The sequence below is a fragment of the Musca autumnalis genome, unplaced genomic scaffold (assembly GCF_047663935.1).
Source record: "Musca autumnalis isolate F117 unplaced genomic scaffold, ASM4766393v1 scaffold_1, whole genome shotgun sequence".
NCBI classification, from domain to species: domain Eukaryota; kingdom Metazoa; phylum Arthropoda; class Insecta; order Diptera; family Muscidae; genus Musca; species Musca autumnalis.
In genome coordinates, this window is record NW_027411644.1 from 249,050,631 (window position 1) to 249,068,367 (window position 17,737).

Consider the following 17,737-nt stretch of genomic DNA (forward strand, 5'->3'; position numbering starts at 1 on the left):
CCGTAAACACAACAAACATCATCAGTTGTGAAATAATTAGAAGCTTAACTCTAAACGAGAAAATTAATAAAATCATTAAAAAAAATGATCTTCGCCCTAACAGGCAAAATTTCAAAAAATAAAAAATAGGCTGAGCCCGGCTGGGATTTGAACCCACGTCCTTGAAAACATATCAAAAAAATGTTGTCACGGCGTGTTAGCGTTCAAAGCCAAAACTCATAACTTCAAAGGCATCGCAAAAAGCGGTTGTTGTGAAGAAAATACATTTCAACGGCCAAATATCCGTTAATGTATAAAAACACATTTGCATTTGAAAAACAATAAGTACTAGGACAGAGAAGCCATTACATAGTCGATACGTCCGAAGATTTGCTTTACCACCAATGAAACCAGGTAACGTAATTTGGTGACTATGTGGGTTCGAGTCCATGGCTTTCCTTTTTCACTTGCAAATAATTTCAGATCATTAAGCTTAACTCTAAACGAGAAAATTAATAAAATCATTAAAAAAAATGATCTTCGCCCTAACAGGCAAAATTTCAAAAAATTAGAAGAATTGTGTTGGCCAACAGATGCTATTTTGGCTTGCAGTTTAATAACAAGGCCACATCTCGTCAAACAAAACAACGCTTTACAAAACACTGATACTACCCGCGCTGATGTATGCTTCCGAAGCCTGGGTACTTGCGCAAGCAGACAAGCAGTGCTTGAAGCATTTTAGAGAAAATTTCTTCGAAAGACCTACGGGCCAATCTGCGTTGACGGTGAATATCGACGTCGTATGAACAACGAGCTGTATCACCTATATAACGACATCAGTATAGATGAACGTTTCGAGATGCAACGATTGCGTTGGGTAGACCATATCATAAGTATAAGCGATGATGAACCCGCTGAAAGGGCGTTTAAATACGGGCAACGTGGCGGTACACGCAGAACTGCCAGGCCAAGGCTTCGATGGAGCGAACAAGTGGAAAAAGAGATGGATAGACGCGTTATTCCAAAATGCGAAGCAACGAACAGAGAGAATTGGATCTTTTCTTAGTTCGGCTTATGGACCAAATGTTCTGTAATTGGCCAGCTAAGTAAGTAATTAAGTACACTTGTTCATTTCATAAGGACCTGTGTTCTGCGGGAAACCATTTCTATTTTTTGAACAGTTAAGGTGGATTTTTTTCAATTTCAAACACACTTCATATTTCTATTTTATTTCGTTCTCAGCTGGATTTGCCACTATGTGGCCCGTATTTAAAGGTCTTTTTAGTAGGCTCGCAATCGTTCTTGCATAGAAACGTGCAAAATATTTTGTTCTATGCCATGTTTTTTTTCGTCTATCAGGGCAACGACGTTAAAGGCTAGTCTAATATGGGGCAAGCCCGGCTAATACAGGACTTTTCATATATCATTAAATTGTTTGTTCGTACTCTAGACATAACCGTTATTGATTTTTCAAACTTATTTTAGGTATTTTAAATTACAATATGCATGGATGTCATGTCATGTAACGGATGGAAACTTTATTTATAATCTGTGTTAACCTTTTATACTCAGTGTTCCTGATACTGTACAATGTCTTGGCGAATTCTTGGCACTTTTGATTGTGGCGATGTTTCTTCTTTTTATTTGCAAAGTTTGTAGCTGTTACAACTAGAGCGCTGATTAATTTCCTGTTGTATATTCCTCATGTCCATATTGTAGTAGTAGCTGCAGACGCCTCAAGGCGTATCGGAAAAATGTATGGTGTTGTTTTGGGCTTAAACAAAGTTAGTTTGCTATCAAAGAATATTCCGTTCTATCTAGACATGCGTTAGCAGATAAAGAACACATCAAAAAACCGTTTCAAATAAGAATACTTATAAGTTATAAATATAAAATGTTTTAAGAAAAATATATATGTTTAATGGAAATGTAAATAGATATACGTATTGCGTAAACATTGATTTGAAGTGCACATTGCCAAGCGCCATTTAAAATGCAATAAAAATTTTACGGTTTGTATGGCTTATTTTTGAGATGACATGTCTTCAGTCAAATCGAATGAAGATTATTTTCGTAGAGAACTTCGACCTTCTAACTCTCTTCCTTCAATGTCCTTTTCGTCCTTTAGTTTAAGAGCCGATATAAAAGTACCACAAGATGACGTTTTTCAGGTTCGAAATGTTCTGCAAAAATGTCGCTCAGAAAATTTTAGGTACGGCTCTCATTGACAACTAATCGATTTTGCCGCGTTTTCATAGTCATTTTTTTAAATTTACCCCTGTTTGCTCAGAAAAATCTGTGTTTTGTGTTTTTGTATGTTGTGTAACGAATATACAAAAAACAAAATATAGTCTTTTTCTGAACAAAAACAGGGTAAATGCACAAAACGACCGATTGATTGTTCTGTTTACGAACTTATATTTGATTGCTTCAAACGGGACGATCATCCAGAATGATTATTATTTATTTTGATTTTTCGTTGTGAAGTGAGTGATTTGATTGTACTCAAACTCAGAACATTTATTCTGATTGAAATCACAACAGACGAAAATAGTTTGTGTGTGTTATAAATAGTTACAGTGGATAACTGATGTTTTCGATTTAAAATATGTAGAAAACTAAAAATTAATAAATTAGTACTAATTTAATACACGTGTATAAAACAAACAAAAATATCGTTTATTTCATTTGAATTTCAGACAACTGTGGTTTTAAAAGTACAACAAACAAACTTTAATTTCACAAAAGTATATGGTTTTAAAAATTAATTAATTAATTTAAAATTAATTTCATTAAATTATATGAAACTCATGTCCTTACAGACTCCCAAAAATGTTATTTAAAGTAAATATTTTATTAAAATTGAGTTTATGACAACAAGGTTACAAATCTATATATATAAAAATGGTGTAAAAAATGTATAGTAATTCATAAAATGAGAACGGCTAGGCCGATTTCTGTAAAATTTTTTGTCAGTTATTCGTATTTTCGAGGAGAAGGTCTTTACGGAAGAAAATTTTGGAAAATCTCTCTGGAAAAGTCGGAAAATTGGAAAAATCGAAAATTGAGTTTTTGTATGAAATTTTATTCCTTTGGTCTGTTCCTTTACTTCTGAAAATGGTAAAACCGGCAAAAGTAGTAAAAGTTGTAAACTGCTCCCATATGAATTGTATTGTGTCTGAAGTAAAGGAACGTTTTTCGAGTAAAAAGTGGTAAAACTTGAAGATTCTTGAACGTAAAGGAACAGAGCTCTTAATAGCGAGACGAAGTTCGCCGGGTCCGCTAGTGACATTTAAAAAAAAGGAAATTCATTTAATAGGTATAAGTTTTAAAATATCGGTTAATATGTTCCACAAAAAATGTTGACCCTTTCGATGGACTGAAACTGTATATCTTTCACTTGCAACACTTTCGCTGTTTTCCTCCATTGCAACAAAGAAAAACAAACAAACGAACAGCTATTTACTGAAATGAAAACACGATTTAAAATCGAATGTGTCCATTTTGAATACAGAATCTGTTAAGGACCTATAAGGGCTCTAGGTATGATGCAACAGTAATATGAAATTGCAGTTTTTAAAATTCGAATTAAAAGATGTTTAAATACTGTGCGGTATTTAGGGAATAAGTAAAGCAATAAATCTGAAATGTAAAATGTGGGTCGCTGTTAATGTATAGAGGTGCAATACGAATATTATTTAAATAAAATTAAATATCAATTAATATAAGTATTAGTATAACAACATTTTCAGTGTTCAACATTTCCGTATTTAATATTGTTTATTTCTATTTTGTTTGTTGTGTTTATGGCAGTGCCGAGGTATACGCACAGTTGGTCCGAGCTCTATGGACGCTTTGCGCGTCGACACCATCAATTTGGTCTTTTCGCCGTTTACCGCCAGACCCACTTTCGCAGATTCTGCTTCGACCTTCCTAAAGGTATCAGTTACTTCCTTTACTGATCACCCCATGATGTCTATGTCATAAGCATAAGCAAGTAACATGTGGTGTAAATTGTGCCAGTTATTTGACATTTGCATCTCGTATTACCTTTTCCACCACAATGTTGAAAAGGTCACACGAAAGGCTGTCTCCTTGTCTGAAACCTCTTTTGGTACTGAACTGTTCGGAGAGGTTCTTTCCAATTTTAACTAAGGACCTAGTATCAGTTAAAGTCGTCTTACAAATCCGGATGAGCTTTGCGGGGATACCAAATTCAGACATTGCATGGAATACCTTTTATCGGAGGGGACTGTCGAATGCTGCTTTATAATCGACAAAAAGGTGATATGTGTCGATCTGCATCTCTTGGGTCTTCTCCAGGATTTGCCGCAGGATAAATATCTGGTCAATGGTGGACTTGCCAGGTTTAAAGCAGCATTGGTATGGTCCAATTATCTCGTTGACCATAGACTTTAGTCGTTCGCACAATATCCCTGACACTATCTTATAGGCAATAGGGAGAAGACTTATGCCCCTATAGTTGGAGCATACAGTCTTATCTCCTTTCTTGTGGACGGGTCATAGGATGCTCAGGTTCCAATCGTCGGGTACGCGTTCTTCCTGCCAGATGGTGCTAACTAGCTGACGCATACACCTTATCAGCGCGTCGCCTCCGGTTTTAAACAGCTCCTGCTGCTTTATTATTCTCCAGGCAGTTTATTGCTGTTTTTACCTCATCTTGGCCGGGCGGTATACATTCTATACTATCTTCTGGGATTGGATCTGTGGTATCATCGTCTTCGCTACTATTGGATACCAGCAGATTGGAAAAATGTTCCTTCCATATCCTGAGCACGCTATCTGGATCTGTTACCAGATTGCCTTGCTGATCTCTACAGGAGGATGTGCCTGTACCAAAGCCATCTGTTTGATGTTTCACTCTTTGGTAGAATTTTCGGACTTCATTCTGGCTCCTGTACATCTCGATTTTATCACACTCCCGCTTTTCCATTTCTCTCTTTTTCTTGCAGAAAAGACGTTTCTCTTCTCTCCTTTTCTCCCGATATCTCTCTCGTGCGCTACGCGTTGCTACTGATTGTAAGGTGGCTCTATATGCCGCATTTTTCTCTTCGGTAGGACCACGACACTCCTGTTCATACCATGAATTCCTTTGTGGATGTCTCTGGTTGCATGGAGTGGGCAATATTTTGCCATTGTGTTGTTATGTTATCGGGACAAGGAGTGCTCTCATTAAGCAATTGGGCTAGTTGAGTGGAATATGCTGTGGCTATCTGTTGTGTTTGCAGCCTATCGATGTCCAACTTCCGCGTTGTGTCTGTTCGTGCTTTATTTGCAACGTTTAGACGGGTTGCTGCAACAAGGTAGTGGTCCAAGTCAATGTTTGCGCCTCGGAACGATCGTACATCCACCACGCTCGATGAATGTCTTCCATCTATAACAACGTGATCAATTTGATTTCTTGTTCTTTGATCTGGCGACAGCCAGGTGCCCTTATGAATATCGAGATGCTTAAACCTAGTACTGCTAACTACCATGTTTCTTGCAGCTGCAAAGTCTATCAGCTTCATACCATTGTCAGATTTCACTTTTGGCATTAAAATTGCCTAGAATAATTTTAATGTCATGGGCAGGGCAACGGTCATATGTTTCTTTTAAGCGCTCGTAAAATATATCTTTGGTCTGTTCGTCCTTTTCTTCAGTGGGAACATGAGCGCAAATAAAGCTGATGTTGAAGAATTTAGCTTTTATTCGAATTGCAGCAAGTCTTTCATTCACTGGGGTGAAGCTGAATACCAGATGTTTTAGTCTCCGACTAACTACAAATCCGCAACCAAACTCATGCTTTACATCATGGCAGCTATAATACAGTGCGTCACCTTTAGGTGTTGTTATGACGCCTTACCCAATCCATCGTATTTCCTGTATGGCAGTAATATCGGCCTTGTACTTTTCAAGTACGTCTGCCAATGCGAAGACTGCACCTTCTCTATGAAGAGTGCGAACATTCCAGGTGCAGATTCGCAGATCATGGTCCTTAAAACGTTTGCGGGGTTCGTCAACTTTAGAGGGGTTTGTTTTTCTTGTCTTTTGTTTTTTCATAGTAGGCTGTTTTTTCTAGGGGAGGGTTACTAACCCGACGCCCAAATCCAAGTTTTTAACGTTCTTATGTGTGAACGCGCGGCACATGTTAGCTCACTATCTTTAACGGGTGTTAAAGGCAGTTCCCCAGGTGACACCACGGGGAGGTCAGTGTCCACTAGAGATGAAAGAGGGACCAAGATAAATCCTGGGCTTTGCCATGTTAAAATCGGTCAGGACCGTTCCTTGGTATCTTCCATCCCCTATGTCACCCATGCCGGAAATTTTAATAAACCTATAAACATTTTTTATGTAAAATACAAACACAATACCCTTGTTTATTCTTTAATGTTTTCGATTTCTTCTTTTCATTTCAGCACACTTTAACCGGTCATAGCGGTAAAGTTATGGCAGCTAAGTATATCCAAGAACCAGTAAAAGTTGTAACCGGTAGTCATGATCGAACATTAAAAATCTGGGACTTGCGTAGTATAGCCTGTATAGAGACAAAGTTTGCCGGATCCAGTTGTAATGATCTCGTTACCTCCGATAGTTTAGGTTCGACCATTATTAGCGGTCACTATGACAAAAAGATCCGTTTCTGGGATATACGTACCGAAAAGCAAGCCGATGATATTTTGATGAATGCTAAAATTACCTCATTGGATTTATCAAAAGGTAAGCGAAGAGATAAAATCAAATACGCAATTTACTCAATTAGTGTCTAATGGATTTTGTTTTTGTTTCAGATTGCAATTACCTCATTTGTTCAGTACGTGATGATACGATAAAACTCTTAGATTTACGTAAAAATCAAGTTATTTCCACATTCTCGTAAGTTGAATATATTTTTCCATATTTTTTTTGGATGTGGACAATATGAGTTAATTATTAAATGGGGTATTCATGCTGAGCGGTAATAAGAGAAGTCGAATTGTGTTAAATAATAATATAAATTAATTTAATTTCATATGTGTATATTTTTGTACTTATGTTGTTGTTTGAATACCCCTATTGTTTAATTAATTAATATTGCCCACAACTTTGTTGTAATTGAGTTGCTTGTTAATTTATATTTGTTAACTTGTTGTTTTCTTCTTTTTCCCTTTTGTCCAGCAATGAACACTTTAAACTTAGCTGTGATTGGGCCCGTGCCTCATTTAATATGAATGCCACAAAAATCGCCTGTGGTTCATCGGATGGCGTTATTTATATTTGGAATGTCATGGGCAATTTGGAGTGCGAGTTAAAGGGACATGCGTAAGTTGTTTAGACTGTGTTGTTATTGTTTTTATTTGCGATATTTTAATGTTGTAGACTTGTGGAAATGTTTAACAGTGGAGCCTCTCAATTGGCAATTAATATTGATAAAAATCAAGTATGGGAGGAGCAGTTGCTTTGTCAACAGCTATATAAGTTCAATTTACGACTGTTAAAAAAACAATAACTGGAGTGGTGGACTTAATTGTATTACATACATATACCCACATTTTTAAAAGTAAAAAGCATTTTCGTAGGTGACAAACGGAGCACAGTGGTTCAGAATCGTTTTTTTTCCTGGTCAAAACTCTGTAACTTTTGAACGGATAGAAATATTGTTTGTTTTGAAAAATTTACTAAGCGCTACCAATATCAAGATTTCATCCCGAGAAGGGAGTGTGATTCTCATTTATCAAAAAGCTGAAAAGCAAATTGATAATTCCCCTCGCCGGGATGAAATCATGATATTCATTAGTAAAAATATTATTCGCTGTAATAGAGAGTCATGATGAAGTTAAGCTATTGGGGTAATACTCCACACTTAAAAACAATCTAACGGATAGAAATATTTTCATAATTTTCAAGGTCAAGTTATAATAACCATAAAAATACAACAAATTAAAATAATTTTTTTGGAAAAAAATGTTTTCAAACAATGGTTGCTTAGTCCGTAGTATTTTTTCAAACAATTTAATTTTTTTCCAAAATTAACAAAAAAAATCCTTGGGTTACATAAAATGTCCATTTGTGTAAAAAAGCTATAATTTAATGGGAAACAGTATGGAAACAAATAAAAAAGTATTAGTCGGCTTTGCCGAAACATCGACTTGCCCACGAAAATCGTCATATCGCTGTAAACAGGGCTACTAGGAGTACCTTCGGTAAAAATTTTCAAAGGATTCTCGCACAGACCCTTTACCACAGTTCAAAAATGCTAATCATTTGTGTGGGTGGTACCCTAAGGAAACAACATAAACTAAGTTTGGACACAATATTTCGAGATTCAAAGTTTGGACCAAATCTGTTGCTCCGTTTATGAGATATTGCGCTTACCATTTTAGCGAATATTTTCGAACTTTTGTGGGGGAGGTACGGGAAGGAGTGGACCTATAAGCACCATCTTCGAATTTTATCTAATATTCGAAGAAATATTACGATATACAAAGTGTGGACCAACGCAGTATTCGGTCCGGGAGTTGTCGGGTTTTTTTATAGTTTATGGGTCATTTTCTCAAAAAGTATGGACTTGCCACTGATAAAACTTGTACCACTGTAATACGGGCCTTGAGGGCAACATTTTGCAAAAAAATTAAAACGATTCGAGAGGAGGTCCTAATCTGCACTTTTCCGAAATTTGGTGTGGGAGGTATCCGAAGGAGTGGACATATATAGTCCATATTCTAACCTAATCTATATCTCATAGAAATATTACGATATTCAAAGTATGCACCAAATCAGTTACTTCCTTCGAGAGTTATCGTACGCACCATTTTAGCGAAAAGTTTTGAACTTTTTTGGGGGAGATACCCAAAGGAGTGGACCGCTAAAGCCCATCTGAGAACTTGATTTAACTTTGGGCAAAATATTACGATTGGCAAATTTTGGATCGAATCGGTTCATCCGTTCGAGAGTTACCGCAATCTCCATCCATAACAAATGGTACCATAGCGGGTTTTTACAGCTTTCAGGTCATTGAATTCAGGAAAAAACTTAAAACGTCGTAATGGGGGCAACGAATACAAGCTGTTACAATAAAATTCAAAAGGATTCGAGAGTAGGTCCTTAAACTGCACTTTCCCGAAATTTTGTGTGGGAGGTACCCGAAGGAGTAAACCGATATAGTCCATATTCGAACCTTATCAATGGCTGGCAGAAATATTACGATGTGCAAAGTATGGGCCAAATCGGTTAGTCCCTTCGAGAGATCTCGTGCGCAAAATTTTTGCGAAAAAAATTTGAACTTTTGTTGGGAGGTACCCGAAGGAGTGGTCCGAAATTGGCAATCGTCGATCTTAAACTAAGTTTGGGCAAAATATTACGAAGTGCAGACAGACAGTCAGACGGACGGACATGGCTAAATCGATGTTGCTGAGGGTATAAAACACACATTACACACATAAAAAAAGTGTTTAACCAACGGAGATGACACTCTCGGGCATCATTCTGTGAAAACGTGATGTGGTGCAACTGGAAAACATCTCATCGTGGGGAGGAGTAGGGCCTCTAGGATCTTTGCTACTGGCGACAGGAGTGAAATCGACCTGTACGATTCACATCTACTGGCATTCTTGCCAGGCTTCAGTAGCGGGACCACACTGCCAACTTTCCAGGCTTCTGGAATAATATGGGTGGCTAACGATAGGTTGAGGACACTTATTAAATACTCATCTCCAGGTTTAACCAGTTGCTTAAGCATTACCATCGATATTCGGTGTGGCCCCAACGCTTTGGATGATTTCGCTTTTCGGATGGCATCTGCAACATCGCTCATCGTAAATTGTGGTGGTATCTCCTCGGCTGGAATGTCTTTTTTTATACGGCGTAGCACACTTCTCTTCGCCCTATCACTCTCGGGGTGCTCTATGAACTGCCGGTTAACACGCGCACCTCTTTGGGTCAGTTACTGTCACGCCGTTGAAAGTAACTGCCGTTCTGTCATCCTTCTTCTCCGGATTCGAGAGTGATTTAACCGTTGTCCACAATTTACTTAATCCTGCACCAGCCACTTTTTCCGCTTATGTTCGCCTACAAGTCTGTTGACTTCAAGAGTAAGCTCTCTAACTCTTGGGTCTTCAGGGTTCGTGCGACGAAGCTCATCACGCTCATTTGATAGTCCCGCCGCCTGTGCTGGGAAATTTGGTCTTATTTCGGGTATTCGACCAGCAGGTATGTAACGAACGACTGCTGCACAGATGATGTCCCGGAAACTTTTCTCAGCTACCAGAGGATCTGAGGGAGTGGGCAATTCTCTGAAGCGGTGATTGGTAAATTCTCTGAACCCTTGCCTATCGGCTTTCCCATGGTTCAGGAAAGTACGCCGTTCAGAGGTTATGAAACCCGGTTTTAGTAGCTGACACACAGCACTTCACATGCACTTCGGTTATTCGACCTGCCGGAAATTCCTCTCTGCTCACCGATTCAATCTATTTTTCTAACTCTGGGGTAGCTAGTGCTCGTACGACGAAACTAATCGAAATAATTCCGTCGCATATGATGGTAAAGTAGGCCATATTTTTGTTATTCGACCTGCTGGAATTTCCTCTCTGCTATCCGAACATCTTTGAGAGATTGGGCAGTTCTCTAAAACGTAGGTTGTTGAATTTTTTGCATCCTTTCCAATTGCCTTTCCATGGTTAAGAAAAGTACTGCCTTCAAAAAATTTTGAAGTCGGGTGGTCTATTGACAGAGATAAGGACAGGAAGTTGTTCCTACCTAAAGAGAAACGACGGGTCGCCAACTCACGACATTCGTAAGACCAGGTGACATGAGGGATATGCCAGGCGAACTATTGTAGTCTAGTCTAATCCTGGTGCAACAAACACTATGCAAAATGTGGACTCGTTCGCTATACAAAATGTGGAGCTATCGATCCGATAAGCTAGCGCTATGTCTTTCTCCTCATTTCCAAGGATTGAATGGCATAACTAATGCGTATTGAAATCTCCTAGGAACGGCAGGTTATGGCTTTCAAATAGTGGAATTATGTGAATAACACGGAACACATATGTTAATCGACGGCGTTTACACATTCAGCAGCTGTATTTCGGCGGTTCCATACTTGATATACACATTTTCACTGATCTTCCCATGAAGACCATAATAATTAGCAATCGGGAATGTCACAACTGGAACTGCAATACTTGCTTTTAGTTATTGGCTAGTACTGCTGTTGAGGTGATTCCAGGGGAAATACCATTGTCTGATTCAATATAATCTCTATCGCTACACTTTCTCAGGAAGGTCAAGTCTGCGTCTCACCAACCTATGGTGGATGAGGCGGTGAAAAACGGTGCAAAACCATGATCCGGGGTTACTCTCTTTATTAGGGACATACATACATAGTTTTTTTCTGAACAAATATTGGGTAAATGCAAAAAGGACCATGAAAACGCGACAATATCGATTAGTTGTCAATGAGAGCCGCACCTAAAATTTTCTGAGCGACATTTAAAAATGTCATATTGTGGTACTTTTAGTGCAGTTCTTGAAATAAAGGACGAAAAGTACATGGAAGGAAGCGAGTTAGAAGGTCGAAATGTTTTACGAAAAAGATCCTCATTAGATTTGACTGAAGACATGTCATATCAACAATAAGCCAAAACAACAGCGAAGAAAGACATAACACTAATTTCTGATGACTTATAGGGGCTCCAGTGAAAAAGTCTTCACGCAATAACTCAAATGTTCGACTAACGGCGGATCGGTCTTTTGGGGTTCTGAATATACTCATCAAGGGCTTTCACCCCCAAAAGGAATTTTCCACCCCCAAAATTTCGGTTCACAGTAAATATGCCTTGAATAGTTCCCTTATCATTGAGCTAATATGAATTAAATTAATATGAGAGAACCCTCATTTGTCTCTTTGGGAATATTTGTGGTAACATATGTATGTATGTAGTGGTTAATTTACCATCGTTGATTCAATCGAAATTAATTCAAGGAGTTATCGCGGTATTCTGGAAACTCAAAGCCGCTGTTACACTTTTCCACAATAGGTTTTCATGTAAATTTACTTAATTCCTATACTTTTTATACAATAAAAAATGTCATTATGCTTTTTAACATCACATCCCCACACCCCTATCATGCGCCACCTCACCGTCTTATTACTGCACATTGTAGCCTCTTTAGGTATCACCTCATTTCTATGCTTTTTATTGTTTTGCTTTCTCTTCTTATTTCTTTCTTCCCAATCAATCCAACTACCACTCACCCATTCCCCATCCATGCATATCAAAATTGTTTATCTCTAAAACGAAAAAGTTCTGGTTCTGGATTATTTCACAGCTCTGCAGTTAATGCTGTTAGTTGGAGTCCCAATTTCAATGCCTTAGCTTCAGTGGGCAAGGGTAAAAAATGTTTGATCTATACAGAATCGTAGCTGCGGATAACTGGCTGACCCGGCGGAAGAAATAAAAGGCGTATTGGATGCTGATGATAGAAGATTACCACAACAATAAAGCTTCGAAATTCTAAATAAGCTGGAGTTATTGTATAAACAGAAAATAAAAATTCAAAATCATAATGGGTTTAACATTATGGCGAGCAAAGAACAACAACAACAAAAACAAACAATTGTAAGATGAAAATTATAAAATGATTTCTAAATCATATTTTTATGTAAGATGAAACGGCAAAAACATTAAAATTACCTTTGAAAAAGCAAAAAAAAAACTTTTTGAATTTATAGAGAAAAAAAATAAGATTTTTGTTCGTTACTTTTATACTTAAAAAATCTAAAAATAAAACACATAAAATCCTTAAGTTCTTGTTTCTAAGAATTAAAATTGAAAAAGTTGAAAAATCTTAAATATTTTCAAAGAAATATATACCCGATGTATGTTTTATTATTATTTTGTTTAAATTTAAGCCACCAATATGTTTTATATTATAACAACCATGTATACTTTTTTATATAATACTTATAAGATAGAAGAAGACACAAAACCAACAACCAACCACAATTATTTAAACACAAACTGAACATCATGATTTTATTTTATTTAAGGCGAATTTATTGCTACCCTTTTTTATTACGACTTCTATTATTTGATACAATTTCAGTTTAAGTTTAAAATAAAGGTCTTCGTGTTGTAAACAAAAAAATCCCCTCGAAACATCACTGTACATTTCTTTTTGTCTAACCAACAACAAGAACAACACCAACAAAAAAAGTATAAAAATAAAAACTCTATATAATGAAACAAAAAACTTAACCGTCTTAAGATTTCAATGGAATTCTTTTTAATGGTAAGTAATTGTATATCCTGCCTAGATTTGCTTCATTTGATAAGCTATTGACGTCGTGATGCTGCTGTGAATCGAGATATAGTCACTTAAAGATGGTGGGCTATCACTTTCACATAACTGTAACAGTTTTAAAGTGTAGAGTTTACAGCGGTCACTCTTGACTGTTATAAAAAAATGCCAAAAATGTGTGTAATTAACACCCATTTAAAAATCCAATTTCCATTCCTTGAAAATTGTTTTAACTTCATTGTCTCACTTAGCACAACAAAAAGATAAAATTTGTTTTAGAAAAACATGTATACTAACCCAATGACCCTCTCGTGTCTTTTTCCTGTGTGGGCGTTTATGCCTTCAAAGATAACCAAACACCAACGGAAATGGAGTCAACAGTTAATAGTCAGTTTTCCATTTTTAGCAAAGCATATCATATTCATATTTTTTTCGGGTTTCTTATTGTTTGTCAGTTTGTTTACTTTGTAGAAATTTGTTTTGTTGACTTTTGCCGTTGTGCCATTCAGCGGAGATCATAGAGTAACGATTTTCTTAATTGTATTGTTAAATTTACAAATAGTTTGTGTTGGCACTTGTAGGGCAAATCATATTTATTTTTTTTCTGCTTTTCTGTGTAAAATGTCAGAATAAATACCGCTACATTGAATTGGTAGAGTTGCCAAGGTATATATTACAAAAGTTTATAAATTTATTAATAATAACAAGTAAAAAGTCGTTAAGTTCGGCCGGGCCGAACTTTTTATACCCTCCACCATGAAATAGTCTTGATCTAAATGGAATAAATAGTGTCCCTTCACAATTTTAGGTGGAAAAAAATTTCGACCATGGATAGATACACCAATTGTCTTAATTATCAAATCTAATCTAAAAAATGCGTTCAGCCAGGTGAAAGGTACCTCCTACGGGACTATATAAAAGTGTCAACCTATCTTTATAATTTTTGGTGGAAAAGTTTTGTAACTGCAGAGAATCTCAAAAGTCAAATTAAATTTAGGGTAGTTCCATCAAACAATGTACACCCTAAAAATGCCGAAAATCGGGAGGTACCGTTATATAGGAACTATACGAAAAGTTGGACCTATGTTGACGAATTTTAGTGAAGTTTCGTGATCACTGAAAATTCAAATGTCAAATTATAGCTAGTTCGATCAAAAATTGTTGCTAAAATTCTCAAAATACCGAAAATCGGGAGGTATCGTTATATGGGGGCTATACCAAACCATGGACCTATGTTGGCGATGTTCGGTGGAGAAGTTTGATGACCACTGAGAACCTAAAATGTCAATTTACAGCTAGTTCGGGTGAAAATTTTAGCTAAAATTCTCAAAATACCGAAAATCGGGAGGTACCGTTATATGGGGGCTATACCAAACCATGGACCTATGTTGGCGATGTTCGGTGGAGAAGTTTGATGACCACTGAGAACCTTAAATGTCAATTTACATCTAGTTCGGGTGAAAATTGTAGCTAAAATTCTCAAAATACCGAAAATCTGGAGGTACCTTTATATGGGGGCTATACCAAAACATGGAGCTCATCATGGAGCCCATATCCTTTGGAATATAAGTTTGTTGATCACTAGGAACCCTAAATGTCAAATTACTATCCAAAAATGTCAGCGTCCTATCTCGATTTTTGTGGATGCTAGAGTGATTACTACAGACGGACGGACGGACATGTACAGATCGATTCAGAATTTTACGCTGATCATGAAGATAAATAAATAATAATATACAATATATAATATACAATATATATATATATATATATAGCCCGCGTTGCTAGCCCGTCGTAATGAGTTTTAATGACAACTTTTTATCGACTTTATGCTTGAAAATTAAAAAATAGGTATTTTCTACCTCACTTCTTCGATCTATTGTCAAACCGAGAAAGATTTTTTTGTCTATAACCTTTCTTTTCTCTTACGGACTTTGTCGAATTTTTTCGCCAATTTATGCTTTTTAGGATTTATTATCGTCTATGTCCCTGTCTTTATCCTAAAGCAATCTAATTTTAAAGGTTAAGAAGTGGTTAAATCTTATTCTCCCGCTTATTGAGACTTATATGTTTTAGCTTTTCATGGCTGATGTACCGTTGAACCTCGCCATTCAAGTAAATTTGTAAATATATAGTTTTTCTTGATCGGGGGCGCAACCACCGTTGTCTCGAAAACTAATTTGCAACCCGATGCACTCATAAGTTTAGCAAATATAGCGATTATAAAATAATAGGCCCCGAAATTCGTCTACAAATATATAGCATTTTGGACCACGGGACATTCCTGAACATTTTCTGAATATTAGGTTCAGTAGTTTTGGAAAAATAATGTTTTGAAAATAGTGGGCGTGGTCATCAGTTTTCAAGATATAACATATTAAAAAAAGTAGGCCTGGTCCGGTATCTTGGCTCCAAATATGTACCTAGGGTGCACACAACTTCATTGCCTACCAAAATGTATGCTGAAACCGATATAATCATACATTTGGCTTATATATAGCGTTTAACAGAAAGGCATGGGGAAGGTACCCCACCTCTTCCGAAATTTATAATATATACATAACAACGGCAAACATTGAGATTTTGTCGCAAATTTTATGGAAATCCCTTCAGTAGTATTGGAGTTATGACATATTAAAAAAACAGGCGTGGTCGGGCCTATAGGCCCTAAAGAAGTACCTAGATTGTAGATTAATCCGTAAATTTTTAATCCGATACATGTATAATTTTTGCAAATATAACGTTTTTTAAAAATATCACATAGGGGAGGTACCCCGCTCCCTCTGCAATTCAATAAAATATGTAACCTGTTTTCGGGGGGCGTGGTAAACTTTTCTTTCCAAAAAACCTAAGTTGGGTTACGACAGCATTTGATTTTTATTCATAAAGGTAAGGCGTTTTTTTCAAATATGCCCCCTTCAAAATTCAAGAAAATATGCCCATACATTCCCTGACATTTTCAGGAAAATCGGTTCAGAAGTTTTGTAGATGTAACATATTTTAAAAAGTGGGTGTGGTCAAGTCGTTGGATCCTAAAAAAGTGGGTAAGGTCTTCCGAAATAGATACATTCGTAATTATTGTAAATATAACATTTTTAAAAAAGTAGGGTATAGGGGAAGTACCCCGCCTCTTCCGAAATTCAACTGAATTTGTAGCCTAATTTAAGCGGGGCCATTCTTGTACATTCCCTGGCAATTTCAGGAAAATAGGTTCAGTAGTTTTTGTAGAAATGATAAAAATTAAAAATTGAAAAAATATCGAAATCGGTCCAGCCGTTCTCAACTGATGCCATGACCAACGAACGACATTTGATTTTTATTTTTAAAGATTTAAGAGTTTAGACAAATCGCGCTTTCCTTGAAAATCCCTTCAGTAGTTTTGTAGATATAACCTAATTAGAAAGTGAGCGTGGTCGGATCTTAAGTCCCAAAATAAGTACGTAAGGTTGGAGACACAATCGCCATTGACTCGTAAATAAATTCCGAAACCGATACATTCGTATTTGTTGCAAATATTGCATTTTTACAAAAATAGGGCATAGGGGAAGTACCCGCCCGATCCGAAAGTCAAAAAATATGTAGCCTATTTTTATCGGGGACCAACCCTGTACTTTCGCTGAAAGTTTCAGGAAAATCGATTCAGTAGTTTCGTAGATATAACATATTTAAAAAAGTCGGCGTTGTCCAGTCCTAATGCCCCAAATAAGCACGTAAGGTCGGAGACACAATCGCCATTGACTCGGAAATTAATTTTCAAAGCGATACATTTGTAATTGTTGCAAATATTGCATTTTTACAAAAATAGGGCATAGGGGGGTTCCCAGCCCGATCCGAAATTCAACCAAATGTGTAGCCAATTTCAACAGGGGGCCATCACTCTACGTTCCCTGAAAATTTCAGGAAAATCTGTTGAGTAGTTTCGTAGATATAACATATTTATAAAAGTGGGCGGAAAAATGGGCGTGGCCAATTTTTCTTTGCATAAAAACCTAAACTGGACTATGACTAACATTTCCACAAAAAATTATCCAAATCGCTCCAGCCGTTTTCCACTGATTCAATTACCAACAAACGATAATTGAGTTTTATATATAAAGATATATATACATATATATATATATATATATATATATATATATATATATATATATATATATATATATATATATATATATATATATATAAATAATAAAATACAAACTTTACAGTTTAAATAATATATATAAATAAATAAGTAAACCAGAAAAATGTCTTTTTTATTAGATAGAGAAAAATGCTTGCTTGTTTGTTGCTTGCTTCTTGATAAAGTATGCTGTGACGTCACAATTCGTTAAAAAGCTGAAAAACTGATTTTTGATGAAATTTCTAAAATATACCAGGCACCCAGAATGAAATAGCAAGTGACCTTGACAAAATAAATGAAAATATATTCAAAATGTACATCTGGCAATGCTGTAACTAAAGGCTCGACATGAAA

General features: G+C 36.4%; 1 protein-coding gene across 7 annotated transcripts in view; it reads left to right on the top strand.

Moving 5' to 3' along the window:
- Atg16 (Autophagy-related 16) overlaps positions 1-13,212 on the top strand; it is a 611,817-nt gene extending 598,605 nt beyond the window's left edge. For 4 of the 7 annotated variants that reach the window (XM_073960676.1, XM_073960677.1, XM_073960679.1 and 1 more), the window contains 4 exons: positions 6,399-6,699; positions 6,771-6,855; positions 7,138-7,281; positions 12,265-13,212. In XM_073960676.1, coding sequence (XP_073816777.1) covers positions 6,399-6,699; positions 6,771-6,855; positions 7,138-7,281; positions 12,265-12,382 — 648 coding nt within the window. In that variant the 3' untranslated portion in view covers positions 12,383-13,212. The remainder of the gene's footprint in view (positions 1-6,398; positions 6,700-6,770; positions 6,856-7,137; positions 7,282-12,264) is intronic. The other 3 variants (XM_073960678.1, XM_073960681.1, XM_073960683.1) reach the window with 1 other exon arrangement.
- Positions 13,213-17,737: the final 4,525 nt, after the last annotated feature.